Genomic DNA, 23827 nt, shown 5'->3' with positions numbered 1-23827 from the left:
AAGATGGCTGCAGTTGAAAGGGAAGCATTTCTTTTTTACCTCCCATGAAGCAGTTGTCCCATGGATGTACTTCAGCCTACTAGAAAACAGGCTCTATTTATCTGAAACAACCCAAGATAAAATACAGCCAGTTGGCATCCCATGTCTCATCTTTTCTAGCACATTATATTTTAAAGTAAATAGGCCAAATTCCTCCCCAGCATAGCTTCATAGAAACCCACAGCTTTCATTCAGCAGGTAGCCAAATACAAACACTGTTATAGAAAAGGTTCATTTGGAATCAAACATGGAAAACTTTTGAGTTAGAATGATACCTGAAAATATTTGCTCAATGAGATGAAAACATTTAAATACTTGGGTAGATTCACCTTAGAGTTTATACTAGCTCTTGTGCAAACTTCGGGGTGGATCAGAGCCATGGATACCCACAGGACCAATCAATGCAGGAGAACAGTCACCAAAGTCCACTTCGCTTCAGCGAGTTGTCAGAAGATGGCCCTCAAAATAGGACATGCTCTCTGGGAAGATGAAATGGCTGTAAAGTGAGCAATGACCTAATGTATTGCCTTTCCTTCAGGAGATGGCACCATTTTGAACATACATGAAACTCAGGTGGGAATGAAACCTGCAGAAATCAAAGTCCTGTCTCCACCAGCTTCCATCTGCTACTAATTCCTCTCTTAAAATAGGTTTCTTAAAAGGTTTAAGGTTTTTTTTTCCAGTTCATATTTAAATGATGCAATGACAGGAGACACCCTAGGGTGTTACCACACTTCAAGAGGTGACTTGAAGGCCAGCAACACTCCCTGCATGCAACACTATCTTGCAATATTGTCTCATACCATTGTTCTTTGTTGCTTAAATATTTGGAGAGGTGTGTCATGCTTTGTTATTGCCCTTCAGCTTTTTGGAGAGCACAGAAGACAGATCTCTTGTGGAATAGTTCAGCACTTGACAGTGACTTCAAAATTCTTCACCCAAGATTTGTTCATACCAAAGCATTTAGCAGGACACACCAACTACCTTTCACACTTCTAGTAATTTGTTAATTTTATATGCCATTTATTTTGATTGATTGTTGCTTCAAACTGCATTTTAGGAAGAGTGGCAAGAGTGAACTCATGGAAAGAGATCCTAATTTTTAGACCAATATAAATCACTAGGAGCTCTGTTAAATACAGAACTGCCAAAAATCAAAATCAAGTTTCTATGGTTCTTGGCACAGGGGAAGCTGCTCGAGTTTGGTTCCCATTAGTTATTTAGCACTTCTAGTATTTTTGTTGCTTCTGTTGCTTCATTCAGCTAATTGCCAGAATCTTGAAGAATTTTATTCCATGGAGACAGATGCTGTATTATTTTTTCCAAGCACTGTTAAATCAGCAGGAGTTACTTCTATGCAATATTATAATAGCATTTGTAGAAATATGATATGTGTTTATTACTCAGTTAAAGCTATGTCTGTGGCCAAGCTGTGTCAAAATGATACTGTGATTCTTCAATTGCCAATGAAAAAGTAACCATAATGCTCCAATTTGTGTGAGCATTGTTCCCACACACATACTCAGCCACTCACAGGTCCTACTTATTAAATGCTGCCTTCTCTTTGGCTGCCAGCAATGAAAGTAGAAATGCCTCCTTACATTAGTGTCCATTTTAGACACCTACTTGGCAGAAGTATTTCTTGTCTCCATTTACAGGTGTTTGTAAATATTGCCCATCATGATGCTCAGGGACAGAAATTATCTCTGTGGCAGCCAAAGCACACTTTCAGGTCCAGGCCTTAAGAAGAATGTAGCAAGTTGTGACCTTTGAGCATCATGAACAAGAGCGAGCGGGCTATGAGGTAAAGTAGCAGCAGCCATATGTTCATTACCTTTGACTTTAGAATGTTTGGCAGAGATGTGTCAAGCGTCTCATTCAGCTCTTCGCTGCTGTGCAAACATCTGTGCTAAAATTTAAATTTCCCTCATATAGAATTTAAAGAGAAAACAACATTCTCTTAAAAGAGGACTCAAATCTCAGCGATCTGGCATAAGAATGGAATTTAAGGTTCAGAGTAACCCCCGAGTCATGCGGCAGATGGATCCAGTTAGACTCAATTAAAATATGAGAACATTGGGCTGGTTTGGCAGAGAGATATTGTGGAAGGGGTGGGGACAGAGCCTTCAATGAGAAAGTGTACTAGGAAGCCCTAGGAAGCTCTAGAATCTTGCAAAACTGAAATATATGTCTTTTTACTGAAATTAACTATAATGAAGGAGATTTCTTGAATTTTGTACTTAAAGGTGCAGGATGGACCCTCTCCAGCTGCAAGCAGTATCAGATAACACCCCACAAAATATGCAAATTTCTTTCCCTTTTCTTGGGCTTCATCAGAATGTATCCAAACTTTTATTGTATCAACAATTGAAAACATAAGCAGATAAATGGAGACTAGTTCCTTAAAAGCCTTGTAGAAAAAGCATCAAATTCCAGTTTGATTATCTTGCAAAAGAAATTTCTCCTTACAAAACAGAAGCTTCCATCTTCCCACGTGTGAGGAAACTGCTTACATACTGTAGATAACAACTGGAATAACAGAAATTAATAACCATATGGAAGAAAAAGAAAGGTGGCTAATTTTTTTTCCTTTTTTTATTCTTCTGATAGCTGGTGCTTGCAGTAACAGAAGCATCTCAAACCAATGTATTGATTCCAATGTATTTCTTCATTTTGTAGATATAGGCCAGCTTTTCAGAGTTCCTATATTTTTACAATGAAATATGAGTTTTTAAATAGAAATATTTCTTAACTTGAAATAGCAGTGTCTCCTCTGCAGAATGAAATAACGATCCTCTTAGATAACTTGAATATTGTAGGAACAGTGGCAACACATGCATGCATCTGGCTTACTTTCTGTGGGTACAGGCAAGACACTCATTGCTTATTTTAAACTCCCAGTTTATAATTACACCTCTTAGATTAAATTTTGTAATTATTATTAAAAAAAAAACAAAAGAGTAGAAGAAGATGTATTGCTTGCTGTCTCCTTTCCATTCTGTAATTCAGGCCCCACTTCATCCCCACCACTACATTTGTTTCCACCCCATTAATACTTTGTTACATGCAGCGTGATCTAGGTCTTGAAGAGGCATTGTTTGCACACAAACAAGCAGTGTTAAAGCTCCTTTCATCATCTTAATGACACCTAAGCATCTCTAGGGACATCAATGAGGACACTAACTTCTCAACAGAGAGGCAGCTCATCTATTTTCTAGGTGAACTCACTATTCCTGCCCATTTTGTCCTTATGGATATCGAGCAGAGCGCTTTCCTCCATCACTTAATCTTTGTTTCTCTTCATCCATGCTGTTCCCCAATATCTGTAGGCTAAGATAGCAAAGTAAAAAGATAAGTTCAGTCCCTTCATCTCTGTTCCTCGCTAGCCAGCACATGTTGCTCAGTGATTTGGTAGACACAGAGGCCCAGCTATCTTTCCTGACAAGTATCTGCCACTCAGAGACCCCTTAGGATCCAGCAGGATCTCTGCAGGAAGTATTGCAGAAGGAAAATGCATTTGTGTGACTGGGCAAAACACAGTGGGAGGGTTTGGTGCCTAGCTCAGGGTGTATGGGTTCATCTCATGGAGGGACACCTTGGATTCCTCATCAGCTGGGGTAGAAACAAGGTTATAGATGCTGGGTAAGGAGATGTCGGCACCCACTTGAAGGAAGGCTGAGATTTCAGGCAAAGGGGTGCTCAGACCAACATAATTTCAGTGGAGGAGGTCTGGATTGTACAATAAGAGGTTTAAGGGACTCATGGTCCATTAAGAAAATAGGAGCTTGATAAGGTCTGTTGAGCTGGCAAAAATGTGTTCCTTTTCAACACCCCTACCCCAGACTGGTACAGTCACAATTTTCCAAAACAATTGTTGTTTATGCTGAAGTTTTCCACGTTTGGTCTTTCTCCAAAAGCAGATTTCATTGTCAGGTTTTAGCAGAAGGCCCGCTGTTGCTGCTTGGGTGGGCACATGTAGGGAAGAAGGATGTTTTTAAAACATCTGAATTTTATCATGCAGTCAGAAAAAAATATGACTGAAGTCTGGTACTTGGAATGAATGAAATTATTTGCTAATACCAAGTGCAGATGAGCTTTTGCAGGGCAGTATGAAATATATATTGATTTAACCCATTTGGTTAAGGTCAAGAATGAAGTGACTCAATGTCCTGGCTTGTTACAGACATGCTATTCCTGCATGGGGAACTGATTTGAATATTGAGCTGTGGTTCAATGTTGTTGATTTCAACATGTAATGGATCAACCCCACAATTTCAGAGCAACCTCAATTTTCCAGAGAACTTGCAAGCCCTCCTGGCAGAGTTGTGCAAGACCAGAGGGTTAGTTTGTTTTGTTTTGTTTTGTTTTGTTTAATGGAGCTGTAACCTTGCCAAGCAAAGAGACAGACTGCACCTCAGTAAGGACAACTTTTTGTCCAGTTTTTACGCTCTGCTGAGTGATCTCCAGCAATCTCCAAGAGCAAATCTTTAAGTTTTTGCAAAAATTGGTTTTGGTAACATATCTCTTTGGGGTGTTTGCTTACAACGCAGCTCACATTTCTACTACATACTCTTAGATAAATCAGACATTTTATTTGTGGCTTACTCTGCAACCTTGGAATAGTAGTTTCATCTTTTTTTCTGCCTCTGAGGGGGCAAGAATTAGAAATTATCTGACAACAAATACAGTGTAAAGATAAGAAATTACTGTTGTTATTATAGAAATATGGAACTAGATGAGTTCTACAAATACTGGCTTCATTACTATCCTTACTATAATTGAATTCGTTGTTGTGGGAAAGATCTATAATGTAAGAGGAAATAGACAACTGAAAGGAATCATTTGTTTGACTGAAAAGGAAGAGAAAAGTGTTAGACAATTAAGAATCCTCTTTATGGTCCAGTCCAAGAAGAATATTCAATAAAATTATATGGGTAGTAATAAAGTGATCTTCCTGGTAGCAAAATTGGAGGTATTCCTGCTATCCTTCCTCCTTATTCTTACAATCTACTACCATGTAAGTTGCAAACCATTTCATTTTCTGAGTCAGTTTGTACCCAAAGCAAACATCAGCATCTTTCTTGAAAGCATTCCAGATGTAACCAGGGTCGTAAAACAAAACAGAAGGTTGATGGTTTTACTGTGATGCACGTTGCAATCAAGTAGTTATCTGATGGATCATCTACTTTTTATGATCCATCATGAGAAATATAGCTGTCATGTGAGGAATAGATTTCTCATCGTAAAACTTACCTCTGTAATTTCAGCACCTGAATAAGTGCTGCCTCAGGTGCTGATTGTGCTAGTAAACACTGTCTGAAGAGTGATTTCCCCATCTGTTTCTCCTCCTTCCAACTAAATACACAGTTTGGCAACAAGTGTGTTTCTGCAGTTCCCTCTTGTTCAGCAGCTACTGCTATTAAAAATCTCCCATGAGGAAGTTCCTGTCGGGTAGCTGCTGATGCAGGAGTTCACCTGGGGAAAGCAAAGCCTTGTATGTAGGTCAGTGTTCCTGTAGATAGCTAGTGAAGCAATTTCTCCTGGGAATGTTAACTCTCTTATGGCACAGATCACTTCAAGTCACTGCTGCCACTGCAAGGGACTGAACTCACGTACCTCATTCAACTCAGTGTAGTAGGTGAGAGAAAAGCTCCTGGTTTATGTAGGGTTTTTTATCTCTGCACTGGTAAGGCAATTAACTTGGCATTTGGGGTAGATGTCTAAAATCAGAGCTCTTGAACCTCTTGTACCATATTTATCTACAGCACATTCTCAATGGGAGAAAACAAGATACACATTGAGGATGTAGATCAAAACATGCAGAAAGTTGCAATGATTTCACCACTATCCATAGGACTTCTGGTATAAATCAAATGGACGTTAAAAGTGAGGAAACCTCTTCATCTAATGTGATGATTGAACCACAGGAACAAATTTGCCTCTCAGATTTGTGTTGTGGACCCCCTGTGTTAGGGAGAGGTTATATGTTTCAGCGTGCTGACAGACACTATTACATACTGGGCTTTACTCACCCCTGTTCCGCCAGCCCCCAATAGCCCTTTGCACCTCTGAATCCCTCTGCCTTTGGCACTTCTGCTGGTGAGACTCCCAGATGGGGGTGTGGTTTAGCTGAAATGGGTGCTTTTCACCAGAAGAATAAATTATTCTTATACTACTGTCTGGAAAGGGTGGATCTGGAGCCAATTTAGTGAGCATAAGTTACAATTGACTTTGGAAGTAATAACTTATGCTTTGAGCTTCCTTAGATGTATAGCCAAGGAGCTGTCTGGCTGCATGTGTTTTTACACATCTTTCAGCTAAATTAGAAATCCAAGTGCAAAATCTAATTTGTGGAGATATCTTGAAGATTTGTGACCTTCCCAGAAATACTTTGAGTCCATAAACGAGCCAGAGGGTCTCCTCTGGTTTCATCTACCTTTTTGGGTTTTTTTTTTTAATTGCCACATATGGCAATTTGCTAAATAGCACATGAAGTTTATTATATCTTAATTAATGAATCTGAGTGTAATTTTCCCCAGTTCTGGCAAGCAAACTCTGCTGAAAAGCTGATCAGTGAAGAGAGCCAACTTAACTGAACACCCTCTTCAGAGATTTGACCAAAGATTGAAGTATATGAATATGTGTCAAAGGTAGAAAAGTCTTAGGAAGGCATAAGATGGGGATTGCTCTGGGCTGAGACATAAGAAGACAGCAGGTGGAGCCTTCAAGGAGATGGGGAGGAAGGGAATGGTGAAATGGAAGAAAGGTGTAGTAGAAAAACATCAAATGGAAGATTAAAATAACCACAGTACTGGGAATAACCAACAATACTTGATCCAAGGAGAAAGCAAGTTGGATGTACCTCCTATGCTACCTGTTGATACTGAGAAAGAAAGACCTTAAAGCAAGCCCTGAAGCCAAGGAAAGAATCTGCTGTTGAGTTTAATGGTCTTTACATCACGTTAGTGCAAAAAGGACTGAATCAAGCAGACATATAAAGAGCAAGAATAATGGCACACGGGGACAGTTCATTTCTTCCTGCTGTCAAATTTATGAGTTTTGCCTGGTGGGATGCTACCAGCAGTGATGATGAACATTACAAACCTGGGCTAGATTTAGCCCACTCAGTCACTTCTTGGCCAGGCTCCTGATGATTTCAGTGGGAGATTGCATGAGAATGTGCAAGTCCCTCCTCCCCAGAAATAGCAATTCTCCCAAAACTTCTGTTTGATAGCATGAGCAGGTGTATTGAATTGCTGGCATACTTTTAGTAAGCTAGTTAGCACCTCTGATGAGGTCACTTAAACAATTTCAGCCTTGGATATAGAAGTTGAAGCAGTTAGGGTTTGTAGGAAGAAGAGCTTTATTTCAGAGAGATGCTGAAATTTGTATGAAAATACATAACGAGGCACACAGATGAGCAAAAATTACCTAATGAGAACAACAACCATCTCTAAATGTTCTTTTAATATGTGGATTTGAATGTGTTCAACATTATGTATGTTGCTACACTTATTTTTCTTCTTATGTAGGCAGGCACGAGTCTTCCTACGTTGTACTTTGTCTAATTCATACCCATGCAAAACACAGACCAAATGGGAGTAAATTGAGTTGGTTGCACTTTCTAGTTAAATATGTGAATAACTATTCTGGATGTAAAGCAGCTGAAAACAGTACTGCTCTTACATAGCATTTGCATGTCTGCTATCATGAAGAATCACACGTTTCACAGAGTTCCTACACAGAAAGAATTGCAGATGATAAATGTCCCGTTACTCATGTAGCTGCTCATTTTTGTATGCAATTACCAGAATTGCATGCTTAGTTCCAGTAACCATGTGCACAAAAATAGGCTACAACAGCCTGCTTAGGGTTGTTAATAACATGGTCCGAACTCTCAATCTTTATTGTTTTGTTGTTTTATGCTGGTTTTGTAACAGAACCGAGCTAGGAGTTAGATTGGTTGTTGACTACTTGAGCAAAAGGCAGCATACATCTACATGTACTGCCAAGGCTGCAGGACTGCAGAATTTCTGCACTGACCCCCATACGGTTTAAATGCTGAACTTGGTATAAGGAGCTGAGGGGCCAGAAGACAGATGCTGCACCAGGTGACCAGCTGTAGTGCATGGATCAAATAAGGTACAAGCAGCTCCTGAAAATTTGCATTTAAAATCCTTTAAAATCCATGCATCTCACTTTCATAGTGAGGCATAAGTCCTTGCCATAAGCGATTCAAAGTCAGCCTGCAGTTGAGGAGTACTTAATTGGCATTTCTCCTTTTGGCATATCACTGTTCTCATCAGTTCTAGTGTGTGTGTTTTTTCCCGCCCGTACAAACCTCTTTGCCTTAAAGGACTCACGAAGGAAATAATTAAAAAGTACACAGAGGAAAACTGTCTGAGCAGAAGGGGCAGAAATCCAAGGTGCTGTAGGGAGTTGCCCCAAACACTCTTTTGGATGATTATTAATTTTTTTCTTACTATTATTTTATGATGCTGTTTATGTTTAATTACTCGTGTTTTCCTAACCTGTGTGACAGGCATAATTTGAAGACCAGTAGTAATGATCAAGCTGTGGAAGTGCCAGCTGCTGCCTACGTGCTCAAGCAAGCATAGAGCAGGCAGTGTCAGGAGACAACTGTCTCTTGATTAGATCTGAACTTCTTTTTTTCTCATGTTGGTGAAAATGATCCTGACTGTTATTATTTAAATATAAATGATGCCGAAAGATGCTATGAAGAGCGAGAGCTCTCTCAGGTCACTGCCTGTATGGAATAGAAGTTTGTGGGCCTTTACTGCAGTATATGCAGTCAAAATGTATGCTGTTTTACTTGTAAAAGATACAGCTGGTCTATTTGGGTGTTTTTCATCTGAAAGTTAAGTCTTTTAATCATCCCAGCCTGGGGTGGAAAAGTTGAGGAAGCAATGGTAATTTTTTAGTATTGCTAGGATGAGTATTTTAATTTTATGTGAAAGACACTAAAAGAAAATCCAGGTGAAACTGTAGACAAATGAGAAACATGTGGTTAAATAAGCCACCTGCTGCATCAAGGTGCTGTATGATCACTCATCCTTGGAGAAGTTTGCTTCTGGAGGGTTGCTCATTACAAATCAATGGCAAGGAATTACCCAGGGCAAATTGTGATGGATGCAGTGTGATATGAATGCTTAGGTTCTTCACCTGTAGTAAGCTATAGATCAGAGAGAAATAGTTGGATACAGCTTGAGTTCTCTATTTGTTCCTCCCTCTCAGTCCAAAGTGTTGGTCAAGTCCCTAAATCATCCTGCCTCCTAGCTTCATAAAATGGGGGTGACAGTGCTTTCTTCCCACTGTAATATCATTCCTGTTGCTTAATTACATAAAACCCATATTTTTTCTGGTGGTCCTTCATTGTCGCTGCTGTGCTGCTGTGAAGCAGTTCTGTATTGTCTAAGTGATAATACATCTTGTTGAAGTCTTGCTCAGATTACAAGTGGAATGAAGCTGCCAAGATGTTTATCTAGCTTTCTTCATCTGCTGTTGAGATTCTTGGTAGATACATGTAATTTCTGTAATTCGTGGCTTTGTATGTTCATATGTATTGACATTACACTGGAATATGTCAAAGAAACTAAATCAAGCCAGAAGATTTCACTGGTGACCTGCACTGAAAAGCAGCTGTAGATGAATTCTAACAGAATATTCCAGGAGGTGATATTTGACTTTGATAAATATTCGGAGAAAGGGCTGCCATTTCTGTGTTTGTGCAATGCATAATGGGACCCTTACCTGGCATCTCTGCCCTGCCAAAACATGAATGAAAAATAGGATTGCTTGTCTGAGGAACAGCTCTGTCTTTCACATTGAAACTTGGCAATAAATGATTCCTGTGTGAGTGGTCTCAAGAGACACTTTCCTTGTAAAGGAGTCAAGTGATTGATGAGGCATCTCACATTTTAAACATTATACAGGTGAAAACATTGGAGTATTCTGAGCCCATGCCTGCTGCTGTGTATGCCTGAACAGTTTGCTTGCTTTTTAATTGTGGAACTAGAGGAGGTTTGGTAAGTAGGGCAGGACCAGCAGAAAATGCTAACTGTTTTCCTTCTGTAATTAAGTTTTTCATGTTTGACTGCTGCAGGGTGAAGTAATGAAGTTTTTGGTAACAGATCCAAAATTCCTTTCTTCTTTAACTGAAAGTATTTAAGAGAAGAAGGTCATTGAGAGGACAGATTTCAAGAAGTGGTATATGCATTTGGTGATGCTTTGGAAAGAAGCAGAGCATATTAGCCATGCTTTTAAAGTGTATATGGCTAATGCACTGCCAAATCAGTGGAATTTTATAGGCATCTACTGTGAATAGTAATAGCAGTCAATGAATCTGCTTTTTACCCCTACTTACACTGGCACTGTGAGCTTTAGGGTGTCTTATTGCTTCTTTAAAACTTATTTCAACACAGTTTCAGGCCTGTCAGCAAATCTCTGCTGTGTCACTGGTAATATGAATTGTCTCTCAGAACCCTGCAATGTTCTGCACAAAATCCTGAGGGAAGAGAAATCAGGTGTGTAATGGAGTACCACTGGAAAAGAAAAAGGAACAAATCTGTGATGATATATAGAGAGAAAATAAATTGAAAAATGTTCAAGTGAAAAGAATACTATATAGAAATGAGAAGAGAACGAAATCTCAGTGTGAGGGAACTTGTTTTGACAATGAAGGAAAGATAGGAAAGTAAGGCCAGGTTTAAGATGATGTTTGTGAGCAGGAGATTGATGCTCAAAAGAGAAATGGGACAAGCTTGAATGAAAGAGAAAGACTGGAGACACATCAAATCAGGAAAGAAATTTGTCTTAGAATAAAAAGATATAAATGGGATTTTACAGGAAAATAACTTTACCAAAACATGGGAAAGATTTAAACAAGAAAAAAAGTGAGAGAAATTAAATACCAAGGGAAGGGAAGGATGGCAGAAAACAAAATACTGATCTTTAAAAAGAAAATAAGATAGTTGTGTTCATTTTATTGATTTATTGGAAGATTGTGTGGTGAGTTTAATGTCTGCTCTGAAAGTGAAAGATGTCATAGGAAAAACGATGATTTTTTTTTCCCAGGCTTTCCTGTGCAGGAAATGTAATAGGAAGTTATTTTTATTAATGAAGATCAGAGAATATGCAACAACAAACTACCAAGAATGGTGTGGAAAATCCGGTTATTTTTCCAGTCAGACCAGAAGAACCTGTGTCCATTGACCAGCAGGAGCCTAAGGGTCAGACTATTAAGCAGCAGGATCAGTGAACTGCAAGGCAATTGGAATCTGTGCATCTTTAAATACACACCAACAAACTTCCATTACAGTCAAAAAGAAATCTTGAACACCATGCAGCTGGTATTTGTAGCCATTCAATAATTGCTCTGTTTTGTCTGCCTAATCAACACAAACAGCAGCCTTGTTCGATTTCATTTGCAAAGGTGAAACCAATTGATTTTACGGCAATATACTGCTTGCTGAGCAGTACTTTTCCATCAAGACAGTCAGGTTACACCAGTCACCAAAAACTGATGAGGCAGAACAGTGAGAGCCTTGGACAGAGAGACAAGATCGTTGGCAGAATGTTTTGGAATTTCTTAGGGGGAGTGCACCCCTCGGGTTCAGCGTAGCTGGGCTTCTGAGTGTGCTGGAAGGACTTTATCCTTTCCAAAGCTATGACAAGCTGTGGCACTACTCAGCCCACATGCATAACACCCTTGCAAGGGACTGTGAGATGAGAGAATGGGGAGCACAGTGCCTTTATTTGCAGCAATAGCATGTGTTTCATCTGTAAAAGAGATATTCAGCTGTCTACCTTGTCTGGACTTAACCAGGGACGTTTTATCTTAGCAGATTTGGTAGAACACACATGCAGAGTAAAAAGATGTTTGTTTATGGACAGGAAATGCATAAGCTTTTTAATGAATAAAGTGTGAGTTTGAAGCATTAAATGTGACGTGCATTGTTGTGTGCTACTACCTGCAAAGGTTTCTTCTTTGTAGCGTCCTACTTGGACGCAAGCACTAAATCTTTCATCAAAGCAAGTCTGATTATCTTGCACATGGTTTTCCTGAAAGGATGTTATGATTTTCTAGATGTTTGGTGGCTGGTGATAAATTAGGCTTTTATGATGTCATGTGAAAGGCCACTGCTTGGACTTCCTTGTCTATGAAGTGCACAGGAGAATACATTTGGGACACACTCAGCATCAAAAATTATCCTACCTTGTTTTATTTTAACCCTTTTGTGGACTCTTGCTTGTCTTGTCACTGTGTTCAAGCAAGGATAGCTTCATTTTTGCAGACAGGAGCCCCACTGTATCATGTTCTGAGTCCCCTCCCCATTCCAACTTGAATTTTTTTTCCCCCTTGGGTAAAAAGATCTCAGTTCTTGAGCTCCCTTTAAGCTTGTCACAGCTTAAACTCTCTCCAGATATTTTGTCTTGAAAAAGGTTTTCAAATCAGATGGGGTTTTTATTGAGAAATTGGAATGCAGTGAGGGGTGGGGGATAAGGTGATGCGCCCCATAAATTAGATTGGGTTTATGGCTGTGTAGAGGGAGGCTGCTTCTAAAAAAAACAGCCAGCAGTAAAAGGCAGATTGTGACTTTGTCCAGAGAAATGACAGCTCCCTTCTTCATCCCCCATACTGTCAGGAGGATTTTACAAGTTCTTCTCAAACAATGAGAAATGACTGAACATCCTCCATGCTAACTCTTATGTACTAGTTAATCCATGGCAGGGAGGAAGGCAGGAAGAGAGAAATATCCACCTCCTCTCTGTCCACTTCCCCCAAATCCTGCCACAAGCTTCAGAAGGACAAAGGTTCATGTAACACTGTAAGAGTTAAGGAAGGGGGTGACATCTCTCCCACCCAGCTTCAGTTGGTGAAGTGAAAAAAAGGCAAAGACAGCAACTACTGTTACAGGTGATTTAATTGGACTGTTTCGATTACATGCTCTTTAGATGAAAAATTCTATTTTGAATAAATGATTTTTTTTTAATTAGGGCAAATATAACAGCATGCCATTCCAGAAAATATTTTAGTATCATTTTGATGTGAACATAACAAATGCCATGATTTTTTTCAGAAATGTGAATGTCCATGGGGTAGCAAAATCACCACAAACAATGCATCCTGTAAAAGAAAAATAATAACTCTATGAAGAAGTAATATCCTGAGTTCATAGATCTGCATTTATTAAATTGCTGCTTAATGCTCTAAAAGTAGATAGATAAACATCTGTAAGTAGAATACAAGATAGGTTTCCTAATGTTTACTGTTTTGTTACTTATCATTTGGTATTTGACCAGAGATGATAACTGAATTTGTTTACATTTCCAATATAAGTTGCTATAAATGAAGTATCTTGTAGTGGAAGAACAGAAGAAATTAAGTAGGATTGCAGCATGTATTGCTGGGGTTATCAGTTTTCCTATTCACCTTGACGTGTCAGTCAGCAAAGACAGCTGAAAAAGACATTCATTCCTGCACAAAAACCCAGCTGAAGTCAAACAATTTCACAAAGTGATTTCCTGATCTTTGCAGAAAATGTGAAGAGTAGGGAGTGATGAGAAAACTAATCAGAGCAGATTTAAAAAAAAAGGTGAGAATTACACATAAAAATTTTAAAGGTATCATGCCCTCACCTAAATATACATAATGCAACAATATAACCACATATGATGAGGGCATTATTATCTTACTCTCCACGCCCAAAATAGTTGTCAGAGTGGAGAACAGGTAAACCAAGAGGAAAACACATTGAATAGTGAGCAAAAGCAGGACTTGAAGGTACCAATGAAAATTAAAGGTACCAGTTCTTTTTCTGTACTACAGCTGATCTCCGTCTATATGAAAGAGGTTCATTTCTCGCAGGGTCTTGATTTTGAGTGATGTGCAGGTGACACATTTGTCCAGGGAGAATGAAGAAACATGCTCTTATACAACCTCCTCCAAACCTCTGCTGTGAAAGGAAAATTCACAAATGCTTCCAACCCATGTAATGCAAAATCCACATTATTCAGACACTTCTTAATGCCCAGGTTAGTCTGAAACATGGACTTGTTAGCTCACACATCAGCAGCCAGGCTACAGGGCAGTGGAAGTCAGTGGGAGTGGTACTACCTGTAACCAGCATTTGCAAAGAGAATTTCTATTTTGTTGTAAGAGTAGGAAAACCTTACTTTGATAATTATTAGTTTGCATTTTAGCAAGCATGCTAAAGATTTTATCTGTGATGTGTGTGTTTGGATGACTCAGTACAACATATGAGAAAGGAAGGGCTTCTGCTGGAGCAAGGCCAGAGGAGGACTGCAAAGGTGGTCAGAGGGCTGGAGCACACCTCCTATGAAGACCGGCTAAAAGACTTGAGGTTATTCAGCCTAGAGAGAAGATAGAAATAGAGCAGACTTCCAGTACCTACAGGGAACCTACTAGAGAGCTGGAGAGGGACTGTATGAAGGATGTAGTGAGAGGACAAGGGGGAATTGCTTTAAACTAAACTGTAAGAGGGATCAGATTAGGTATCAGGAAGAAATTCTTTACTGTGTGGGAGGTGAGGCACTGGAACAGGTTGTCAGAGAAGCTGTGGATGCCCCGTCCCTGGAAGTGTTCAAGGCCAGGCTGGATGGAGCTTGAAGCAATCATGTCTAGTGGAAGGTGTTCCTGCCCATGGCAGGGGAGCTGGAACTAGATGATCTTTATTGTCCTTCCAACTTAAACCTTTCTCTGATTCTGGGATTGTGTCCAGCCCTCATGCCTGAACTATCATAATTATGGTCTGTATATGGAGAAGGAGTGGGTTTGATTTTCTTCCTCTCGTCCAGAAGTTCCCTGCTTATTTAGGAGAAGAACTCCTCTGAACTAGAAATGTTCTTGCTACTCGGAAGCCTCTTTGGCACTTCGCAGGGCCGTGAGCTGAGGATACAATTGCGCTTACATCCAGGCTGGGGAACAATTTCCAGGTCTTCCCAGGCATGCAAAAGTGGGCCTCAGGGCAGACTGCGAGGGAGGGAAGCGCCCCCGCCTCACTGCAGCCAGCTGCAGGAATTTCGCTCTTTGAGGCGGCAGGGCTTTCCCTGCTGCAGGGGGAACACTCTCCGGGCTGCCTCATGCGTGGCAGCCCGAAAAGCAGCCGTGGTCCTACTTGCAGCGGGATGCCCTGGCACAGAGCTGTGCGGGACGGCTCCTGATGAGTGAGCTCAGCTCCGGATCCAAAGCGAGTGAAATTCAGCACTGGCTTCGGGGATATCGGGCTGTAATTCGGGAGGAATTTTATCTGGCTCGAGGGACGGCTCTGGCCAAGATGTTTTCTCAGGCTTCGCTTGGCAAATGGACAGATCTGAGTAACGCTCAGCCCTGTGAGGGGCTCTTGTGCCTGCAGCCCCGCCGGTGCTCGCCCCGGAGCCGAGGTCTCTCCTCCCCGGCTGCGGCCCCGCGGCCGTGAGCGGCGGCACCGCCTCCGGCTCCGCGATTCGAGTCCGGCGGCGGCCCCGGAGGCACCTGGGGCCAGCCCCTCCTGCCTCGGCGCTTTATCTGTGCTGGCGGTGGGGCTGCCAGGACCGGCGCTGAGTGAGCCCATTTCCCCAGAGCGGAGCATTGTTCCCGGCCTCCGGCCGCCGCGTGGCCCCGCTGATGGACAATACCACCCGTCCCCGACTTCCTGAGCAGACCAGACAGCTTGCTGTTTTCTTCGAGTCTCTTATCACCCCCTGTCATTGAAAGAGAGGTCTGGCTTCGGCTTCGGTTGGGGCTGATAGGCAGCAGCGAAGTGGAGAAGGCGCAGGGGAGGGAGTTGGGGAGGAGGAGGAGGAGGGAGAGGAGCTCCATTACTGTTATTATCGCCCTAATGTTTATTGCTGTTCCGAGTTCATTTGCCTTAACCCTTTGGAAGCTGGTCAAATTAAAGATTATCAAACTGATAAGATAAAGCCGCTGTTCTAACGCCCCTGGTTCCTGGTGGAAAAGCCAAGGTTGTGCTCAGGTTTTATTGACTGTGTGGTTTGTGTTGATGCCTTATTGCTAGAGTACAGGGGGGTTCCGAGATAAGACCTTACCCTAAAGATGCCCAGCACTCGCAGCCTGCCAAGATCCGTCAGATGTACAGGGGCCAGCGCCGCGCAGAATCAGTCCTTTCCTCAAGTCATTCTTTCCCCTTCCCTTCCTCCTCAACATGGTTTTAGTAAAGATTAAACTTTCTGAATAGGGAGGGGATTTGCATAGGAAAACATGCTAGGGGAAAAAAAACATTGTGCCTCTTACTTTCAATGGCATTTAGTTATATGTGAGTTTCAGCCTATTGGTTGCTTTTGCCTTTTGCCTTTTCCTGTGGTTCTTTGCAAACAATACTGTCTTTCTGCAAAAGACTGCTGACCCAAGAGTGGAAAGCAGTCTGTTCATGCTGCATTAAAACAAATTTAGATCAGGAACCAAATTCACTGGCATTCTTCTATTCCCTTGGTACCCCAACAGCTCCACAACTTTGCTTTTCTAAGAACAGTGGAAAGAAAAAATGAAAACTGAGCGACAACACATTTTGGCTCATCTTAAATTCCTGGAGATGTTTATTGTGCTCCTTGTTAGGCTTGGGCTTCGCTCTTCAATATGTTGTATCTTCAGTCTCCTCACATTTAATATGGAGATAGGAGTTTCTTGCTTTATGATTATACAGGGTTTTCATCCCTGTTACTATAGATATTATAACAAATACTACCCTTTGCAAAGAAGCCAAGCCAGTGTTCTCTGTCCCATGGATCTCCAGAAGAACAGGCAGAGCAGCACACAGGAGACACAGTGCTCATTACTGCGACTCCTTCTGGGGTTTGATCCAAGCTCAGCTTAGCCGTGCATTGAATTTTGCACCAGTAAGGCACAAGTTTACAGACTCTACAGCTCTAGTTTAGTCAGATATTTCTACTTTTCTTAACAGAGTGCTCAAAAGAAGTCACAGTAACTGTTTTCCAATGTTGCATCTGGGTTAAAGCACGATGTCCCTGGGCCTGGTGGCAAGTGTGGTGGAACACTAGGGAATGGGGAATAAGGTTGATGGTGAAAGAACTGCCTAGTGAGCAATGCATGCAGTCTCCTGACGTGTTTGCAACACTTCAGCAAGGCTGTTCTCCAAGCAATAAGCTGCAGCAGATGCACATATGTACTGTGGAGCTGCTGTTACTACGGAGATTTGCTACTTGAACCCTCTTTAAAAAATGCTATGTAAAATGTTTCAGGAAGTACACAAAGAGGAGATTATTTCATAAGATAAACCTTAGTATATACATGCGATATAAATTTTTAGTGGGGCCTGTTGTGATAGGACAAAGGGTAATAGGGTAATGGTTTTAAACTTAAAGAGGGTAGATTTAGACAAAATATAGGGCAGAAATTTTTTATGATGAGAGTGGTGAAACACTGAAGCATCTGAAGCAGATTGCCCAGAGAGGTAGAAGATGTCCCATCCCTGGAAACCTTCGAGGTCAGGTTGGATGGGGCTCTGAGTAACTGACCTAGTTGAAGATGTCCCTACTCAGTGCAGAAAGTTTGTACTATATGAACTTAAAGGTGCCTTCCAACCCAAACCATTCTAGGATTCCATGATAATGATGAAAACACCCTATTGCAGTCTAATCAAGTATCTATGTGTTTTGTTGGGGTTTTTTTAATGGGATAAGTTAAAGCTAAAAGGTAATGGTTTTAAGAAGAAAATAAAGAAAATAAAACACTAGTGGGTTTTGCAGGAAACTTTGGCTCCTCTATTCTTGAAACCCTTTTGAAAACACATCTAGAGCAAAAAAAAGTGCAAGAGTAAACACTCAAGCCAGAGCCTCCACCAATCTGGGTCAGTGCTCTTTGCTTATGGGAGCCCTGATGTAACAAATCATCTTCCAAGCAGTGGTGCTGATTGTGAACGTAACCCTGGCTTCTTTTCAGATGTAGTTATACTGTTGTATGCTTAGATCAAGTTTGTTTATTTTTAGAGGTAAAGCCTTGTCTGTGCTTCAGCAAGCAGAGCTGGGCACAATTCCATCACAGGTGTTTTACTGAGGACTTGGTCTTAGTTTTATTCTGGTGTAACAGAAAGCAAAAGCTGGCACTGGGTGCTGGATTCAGTGAAGGTACATTTGAAAGGGAATCAACTGAGCTGTAGTAATAAAGGAAGCCTTGGCCTTCTTTCAAGCCACACTATCTCCTTTTTCTTACGTTGTCTTGAGGCTTTAAATTTTCAGTTAAAGTTAATTGAATGAGACAGTGATACAATGCACAGTGAAATCAGATCAATCACTGCTCAAGACAAAATAGGAGTCGCAATGCCACTCAGAACAAGAGCTTGGGAAATGTGATATTTACATTAAAATATTTTACATTTTTGCCTCATGGTTTAAAAGCCAAATTTAAAAATGCCTTACCACATTGCATAACAAATTTCTTGCTGCTTATCTGTATGCATTCATGTGTGTGCATTTGTACAACAAAATTGAATAATCACAAAAGCAGATTTTGTAATAATGGGGTATTTTCTACACAGTTACACAGCCTCAATTGCAGAAAATGTAAAACATAAAAAACTCACATCATAAGAACTCATTCTGTTCTCTGAGAGGCAGTCATATGACATATGAGCTGAATATAAAGCCATAGGAGAATATACTTGCTCATATTAAGTGGCAACAGGGAATTTGACTGCTGTCTTTCCATCTTCCTTCCCTTTAAATATTTACCTGGATATTGTTTCTGACTCTTAGTGTGCCATTAAAACTTGTCATTACGAGACACTTATGTTAACTGCTTGCATGGAAAATAAGGACTTGCTCCTTACAAAATGGATAGGTAAAAGCAAAGGCTTGATTTTATGTTCATGATCTGAGTGCTGTAAAAACAACAGAAAGCCTTAGTCAGTGTTTTCAGGGTTATAGACTCTAAGCTCAGTATCTAAACCCTCAGAGTTTTCAGGGAGTCAAAGGGCTTTGTTTTCCTGTCAGTCTGTAAAGCACAATGGCACAGAAAAAGTAATCCTACAGGAATATAAAACACGAAGTGGTGTCATTTCATCAGGTGCTTTCCCATTAGGAGTAGGGATACGGGGCAGTTTATATTCAGCAGCAGATGTTTTTCAAGAACCACCCCCCATTTCCCCAAACCACCTCCCCATCCCCAAATAAATAAAAATTCCGGTTTTCTCCAATGGAATCTGGTCTCTTCTTTCTTTGCTTTCTGATCTGGATGTAGTTCCAGAAAGTGATGCCCTGCTGTTGAAAACTTAATACACTTTAGTGATTAATATACCAGAGGGGTTTTTTTGGATGGTGGGGTTGTTTGTGGAATTTTTTTTTTCCTTTTGGAAGCCTGACAGATGCATCTCTGGTTTCAGTGAAAGACTTAAATAACTTAAATAATATAAACAAGCAGTCATTTTGTTCCAAGCGAAGCTTTTTTTTTTTAATATTCTTATTTTATTGTAATTACCTTATTGTTTTCATATTATGAGCTACTTGTAGAAAAATACAGGAAACATGACTGCAATACAATCCTTTAATCAGGAATAGCTTTGTTTCAGTCATCATTTCCATTCAGTGTTGAAGCTTTGACTAATAGGAATACAATCAAACCTTGAGTTTAGGTGTAATATGGTGTTAATATTATGGTTTCCTTTGGCCTCTGTACCTAGTAACTTCCGTAAGTGAACCTTTTTAAGAGTGCCTGGGAGATATTTTGTCTGTAATGCTGTTTTCAAGTAAATTAACAAAATTGTGTTTCTCAAAAGGACACAAACTTCTTCAGGAGACCCACTTAAAATCTTTTAACCCAAGTCAGCTGGGGAATTTGTAGTATCATATATATTAAATCTTCCTTTATCTCCCCCTTTTATTTTTTTTTCCTCACAGATTATGTCCTAATACCTTTACTGCATTAATATTAAAGCTTGTGAATTTTTAAAGGAAAAATATGAGGGCTTTTATACCTAGATGGCTTCAACATACTAGTTGTTTGTGTGATCTCTGTGTATAATCCAGCACTGCAAATACTTCCCTTTTACTGATTTGCACCCTACCCCCAACCTTATTTTGGCCTACTCAGCAGATGAGTGTTTATGTTTTTGAATAAAGGGCTGGAATTAGGTAAAGTATTTTTTTAGATGATCTGTTTTAAGAAAAAGCATTTGTCCAAGACAGTTAAAAGACTGCTCCCAAGCTGTTCAAAAGCAGAATGCAGCTAATACAGCAAGCCCTGGCAATTTATTTTGTGCTTCCTAGTAATTTTTTCTTTAAAATGGGAAGCCAATATCATAGATAAAGATTAGTTTCAAAGCAAGTTTTTGATACAAAGATTGTGGATGTAAAAGTTTTACTTACACAGCATTTATAAAAATTAAAATCTAAGCTTTATGATATAGCTTTTATGACATAAAACAAGGTGATATGAAAACACTTCACTTCTAGCTAATGGCTTGAATCAGGGCTGAATAAAAGGCAATTGTTTTTATACTGAAATTATTATTTTATGAAGGATTTCCTTGTTTCCAGACACATCTATATACACACGTATGTAAATCACACTGAACTCCAGATAAAAGACATACCCCCATGAGCACATTAGAGTCTGATCCAAATTTTATCAAAGTTAATGGGCGTCTTTCCCATTTCAAACCAGATTTTGCAATCCATATTCACACAACCCTCCAGGGGATCCCTCAAGTTGATGCAGTTTTGCATGACTTGGCCTCAAATGTCTGCTGCAGTTTCAAAAAGCCTATTATAGGGCTGCAGTAGGAAATAATTTAGTCTAATTTAAGGAAATGATGGCATTTTTTTAATTTTCATATCATTTTGTTCTGATCCATCTGTTTACTCTCTTCTGAAGGCAGGATGAAATGCTTTTTAGCCTAAAGACTGAACTAGTAAAACTGCTGCCTGGAATAAGTCTCGGCAGACGTGTTTGCTCCACAACCCCTACTTCAGTGCCATATTTCCTTTGGTGGGTTTCCTCTGCTCCTGGAAGCAAGCTGTCTAGCTTTCTTGTGTACAATTATGAAGAAGAATTTCCTATATTTTACTGCAGAGGATGAGGTGATTTTGGAAGTTAACATGATCTGAACCGCATAAGATAACAGAGAGCATCTGAAAAATGTAGCATGCAGTATTACAAGTTTAAAAAAAAAAAAAAATCTACATTCACAAAATGCTCCTTAGCTCCACCGCTGGTCAGAGGGTGGAAGAGGGAGAGAAAAAGCAGTCCTTGCATTTTTCTGGAAAGCCTGCTGTGTTACCACCATAAAGTCAAATGGAAGAGGAGAATTAAGCCTTAGCTTTGTTGTTTTGTAACCAAGCTGGGTTTGTTTGGGTTTCTTTAAACCTAGAGAAATATAATTTTAGTACTTATTGCTACAAAGATACACAGCTTGTGAGAAGAGATTATATGTTTTATTCAATCAACACATACATTTGGAAAAAGCTAACTGTTTAAACAGTCTTCCAATTTTAAAGAAAGATACAGTCAGTTTTTGTATTCAATTAGAAATGCAGTTAAAGCAGATTTTGTCTTTGTTTAATTTTATTACATTATGTTTAATGACTGGTTGTAAAATTGTTTTGGTGTGGTGGCTTGAACAGTAAGGTGAACATGACCAAACTCTTAGTTTCTGTAATGATTTCAAGGCAATTTCTTTTAATTTCTGAGAGATTTAGACTTTTATTTGCATGTGGATACTCAAAATACTCTAGGAAAAAAATATGTACACATTCAAAAGCTGGATGTTTACTGGTGTTGCATGTGGTTACCCATACCCACAACAGTCTTTCAACATCATTTGTCTGTGATCATGTTTTTATTTGAAAGAGACTAGGTGCCTTTTTAGCTCTGCGATTTATATTATTTAAACAAATGGGAAAAGAATTTGAATCAGCTCATTCACTAGCATGACTAAGATGTACAATAACTTCTTATAAAATGTTCACCATTATATGGCTGTGAGGCTGGAGTTCAAGTCCTCTCTGTACACACAAAGAATAGCTCTTTCTATCTGAAACAGCCTGGCAAAAGGATGCTGCCTCCTGGTGATTTAATAGGCATATGAGCTTCCACTAAACTTGCATCTTCAAGAGAAGTAGTTTGTCCTTGGGAGAGTCCAATAGTGGGCCCAGTCCATGTCCAGCGCACAGGGAAGCAGAAGCAATGGGGAGGCCATCGGGGTGGGGAAGGTAGCAGTCCTTGCAGTGCCTCTCTCTTCTTTTCCACAGGATTTTCTGCAAGGGGACTGCACCAAGGCCAGGCAAAAGCTGAACTGGAAGCCGAGAGTCACGTTTGATGTGAGTGGCCGTTCTGGCATACTTTGTACCTGCTGGGTGTTGATGTCCTCTAAAAACAATTCCCAGGGAGGGGAAAGGAAGGGGGACACCTCTGTGTGGGGTGACCTGGGCACCCTGAGAAACCCCACTTTGGGTGCCTCTGCATGATGGATCCTTGCTTTGCAGAAAGCAGACGCTGTGGCAGCGACGGGCGTCCCAGGGCACAGCAGCGCACCGACACACCAGGGCCTGGGCCTGGGCCGCTGTGGGAGGGCCCAACAAGGCCCCGTCCTCTCCTGGTTCTGCTGTGGGGGGCCAGGGGGTCTTGTCGTGCTCTGGGGCATTCCTGACATGCTGCCCATTTGTCCCTGCACTGGGGCCTCATCTGTCTCTCTCCTTCCTGCAGGAGCTGGTGAGGGAGATGGTGGACGCTGACGTGGAGCTCATGAGGAACAACCCCAATGCCTGAGCCCTGGCTGGGCCCAGCAAGCATCCCAGGACCCATGCTGCAGGTGCAACCCATGGCCAGCACTGCCATGAGCCACCAGGGTGGGCAGCTGGCCCTCCCTGTGATGGTTTTATTGTTGGCCTGCCTGTGTCTAAAAGACCAGTTTTATTCCTGCCCCCACCCTCTACATCCTCCCAGTGCCTCTTGCCCCATACATCATCCCAGGGTCAGCTCCGCCTGGGCTAAATCTGTCCTCTGCCACTAACTGGGGAAGGATCATACTGTACCTGAAAAATTGATCAGCCAAACCCATTGATTTCATTTGTAGTTGAGACTCCTCTTTCTATTCTCTAGGATCTCCAGCACATTTTTAGTACTTAATCCCATCTGAAAAAAAAAGCATTCCCTGCCCCCCACTCCTCCCTTCTCCACATTAGCAGACCTTGGTTGCAAACATGGGCTCACCATGCCTCCAGACCTTGTTCCACAGCTTGCCCTTTCTGCCTTTCCTGAACACTCCTTGTTTTTCTTTCCTGCAGCCTTACCTCCACCCCAGCAGCCCATTTCCAGCACCTGAACTCTGTAAAAGTTTGGATAACTTGATATAACTTGCAGTGAAATCGCCTTTTGACCATGCTGAATTAATTCCTAATTGCTGGAATCGCTTTCAAACCAGTCAAGCTGGGGCATGTATATGTTTTTCAGATCTTCATTTCAGAGTGTGCATGAGTCACAGAAAGCCTTTTTGTCCAGCACCTTCTCAATCCGGGGAGATTAGGGTGTTTTGGTTTTTGACCCCCTCCCCCAAGAATCAAACCATTCCCCTTCCACCCTCTTCCTGCGTACTATAATTAAACCTCAGACAGGAGCGTGAACCATTTCAAAAGATGACTTAAGAAATAAAAACTAAATAAATAAAAAAAAGCTTTAAAAAAATAGAAACTTCAAGGTGAGTAAATATTTTTTTGCTTTTTGTGCCAAGGTACCTGGGTTATCCAGAGGTCGTCAAGCCCATACATTTCCCGTTGGTTTGGGATCTTCCACCCACCA

At 40.8% G+C, this 23827-nt stretch overlaps 1 protein-coding gene across 1 annotated transcript in view; it reads left to right on the top strand.

Moving 5' to 3' along the window:
- GMDS (GDP-mannose 4,6-dehydratase) overlaps nucleotides 1-23715 on the top strand; it is a 408928-nt gene extending 385213 nt beyond the window's left edge. Inside the window, exons 10-11 of the mRNA XM_038127425.1 lie at nucleotides 22282-22350; nucleotides 22736-23715. Of these exons, the coding sequence (XP_037983353.1) occupies nucleotides 22282-22350; nucleotides 22736-22798 (132 nt within the window). The 3' untranslated portion in view covers nucleotides 22799-23715. The remainder of the gene's footprint in view (nucleotides 1-22281; nucleotides 22351-22735) is intronic.
- Nucleotides 23716-23827: the final 112 nt, after the last annotated feature.

The sequence above is a fragment of the Motacilla alba genome, chromosome 2, assembly GCF_015832195.1.
Source record: "Motacilla alba alba isolate MOTALB_02 chromosome 2, Motacilla_alba_V1.0_pri, whole genome shotgun sequence".
Classification (NCBI taxonomy): Eukaryota; Metazoa; Chordata; class Aves; order Passeriformes; family Motacillidae; genus Motacilla; species Motacilla alba.
The sequence above is the reverse complement of the archived record's forward strand: the minus strand, read 5'-3'. Positions and strand labels throughout refer to the sequence as shown.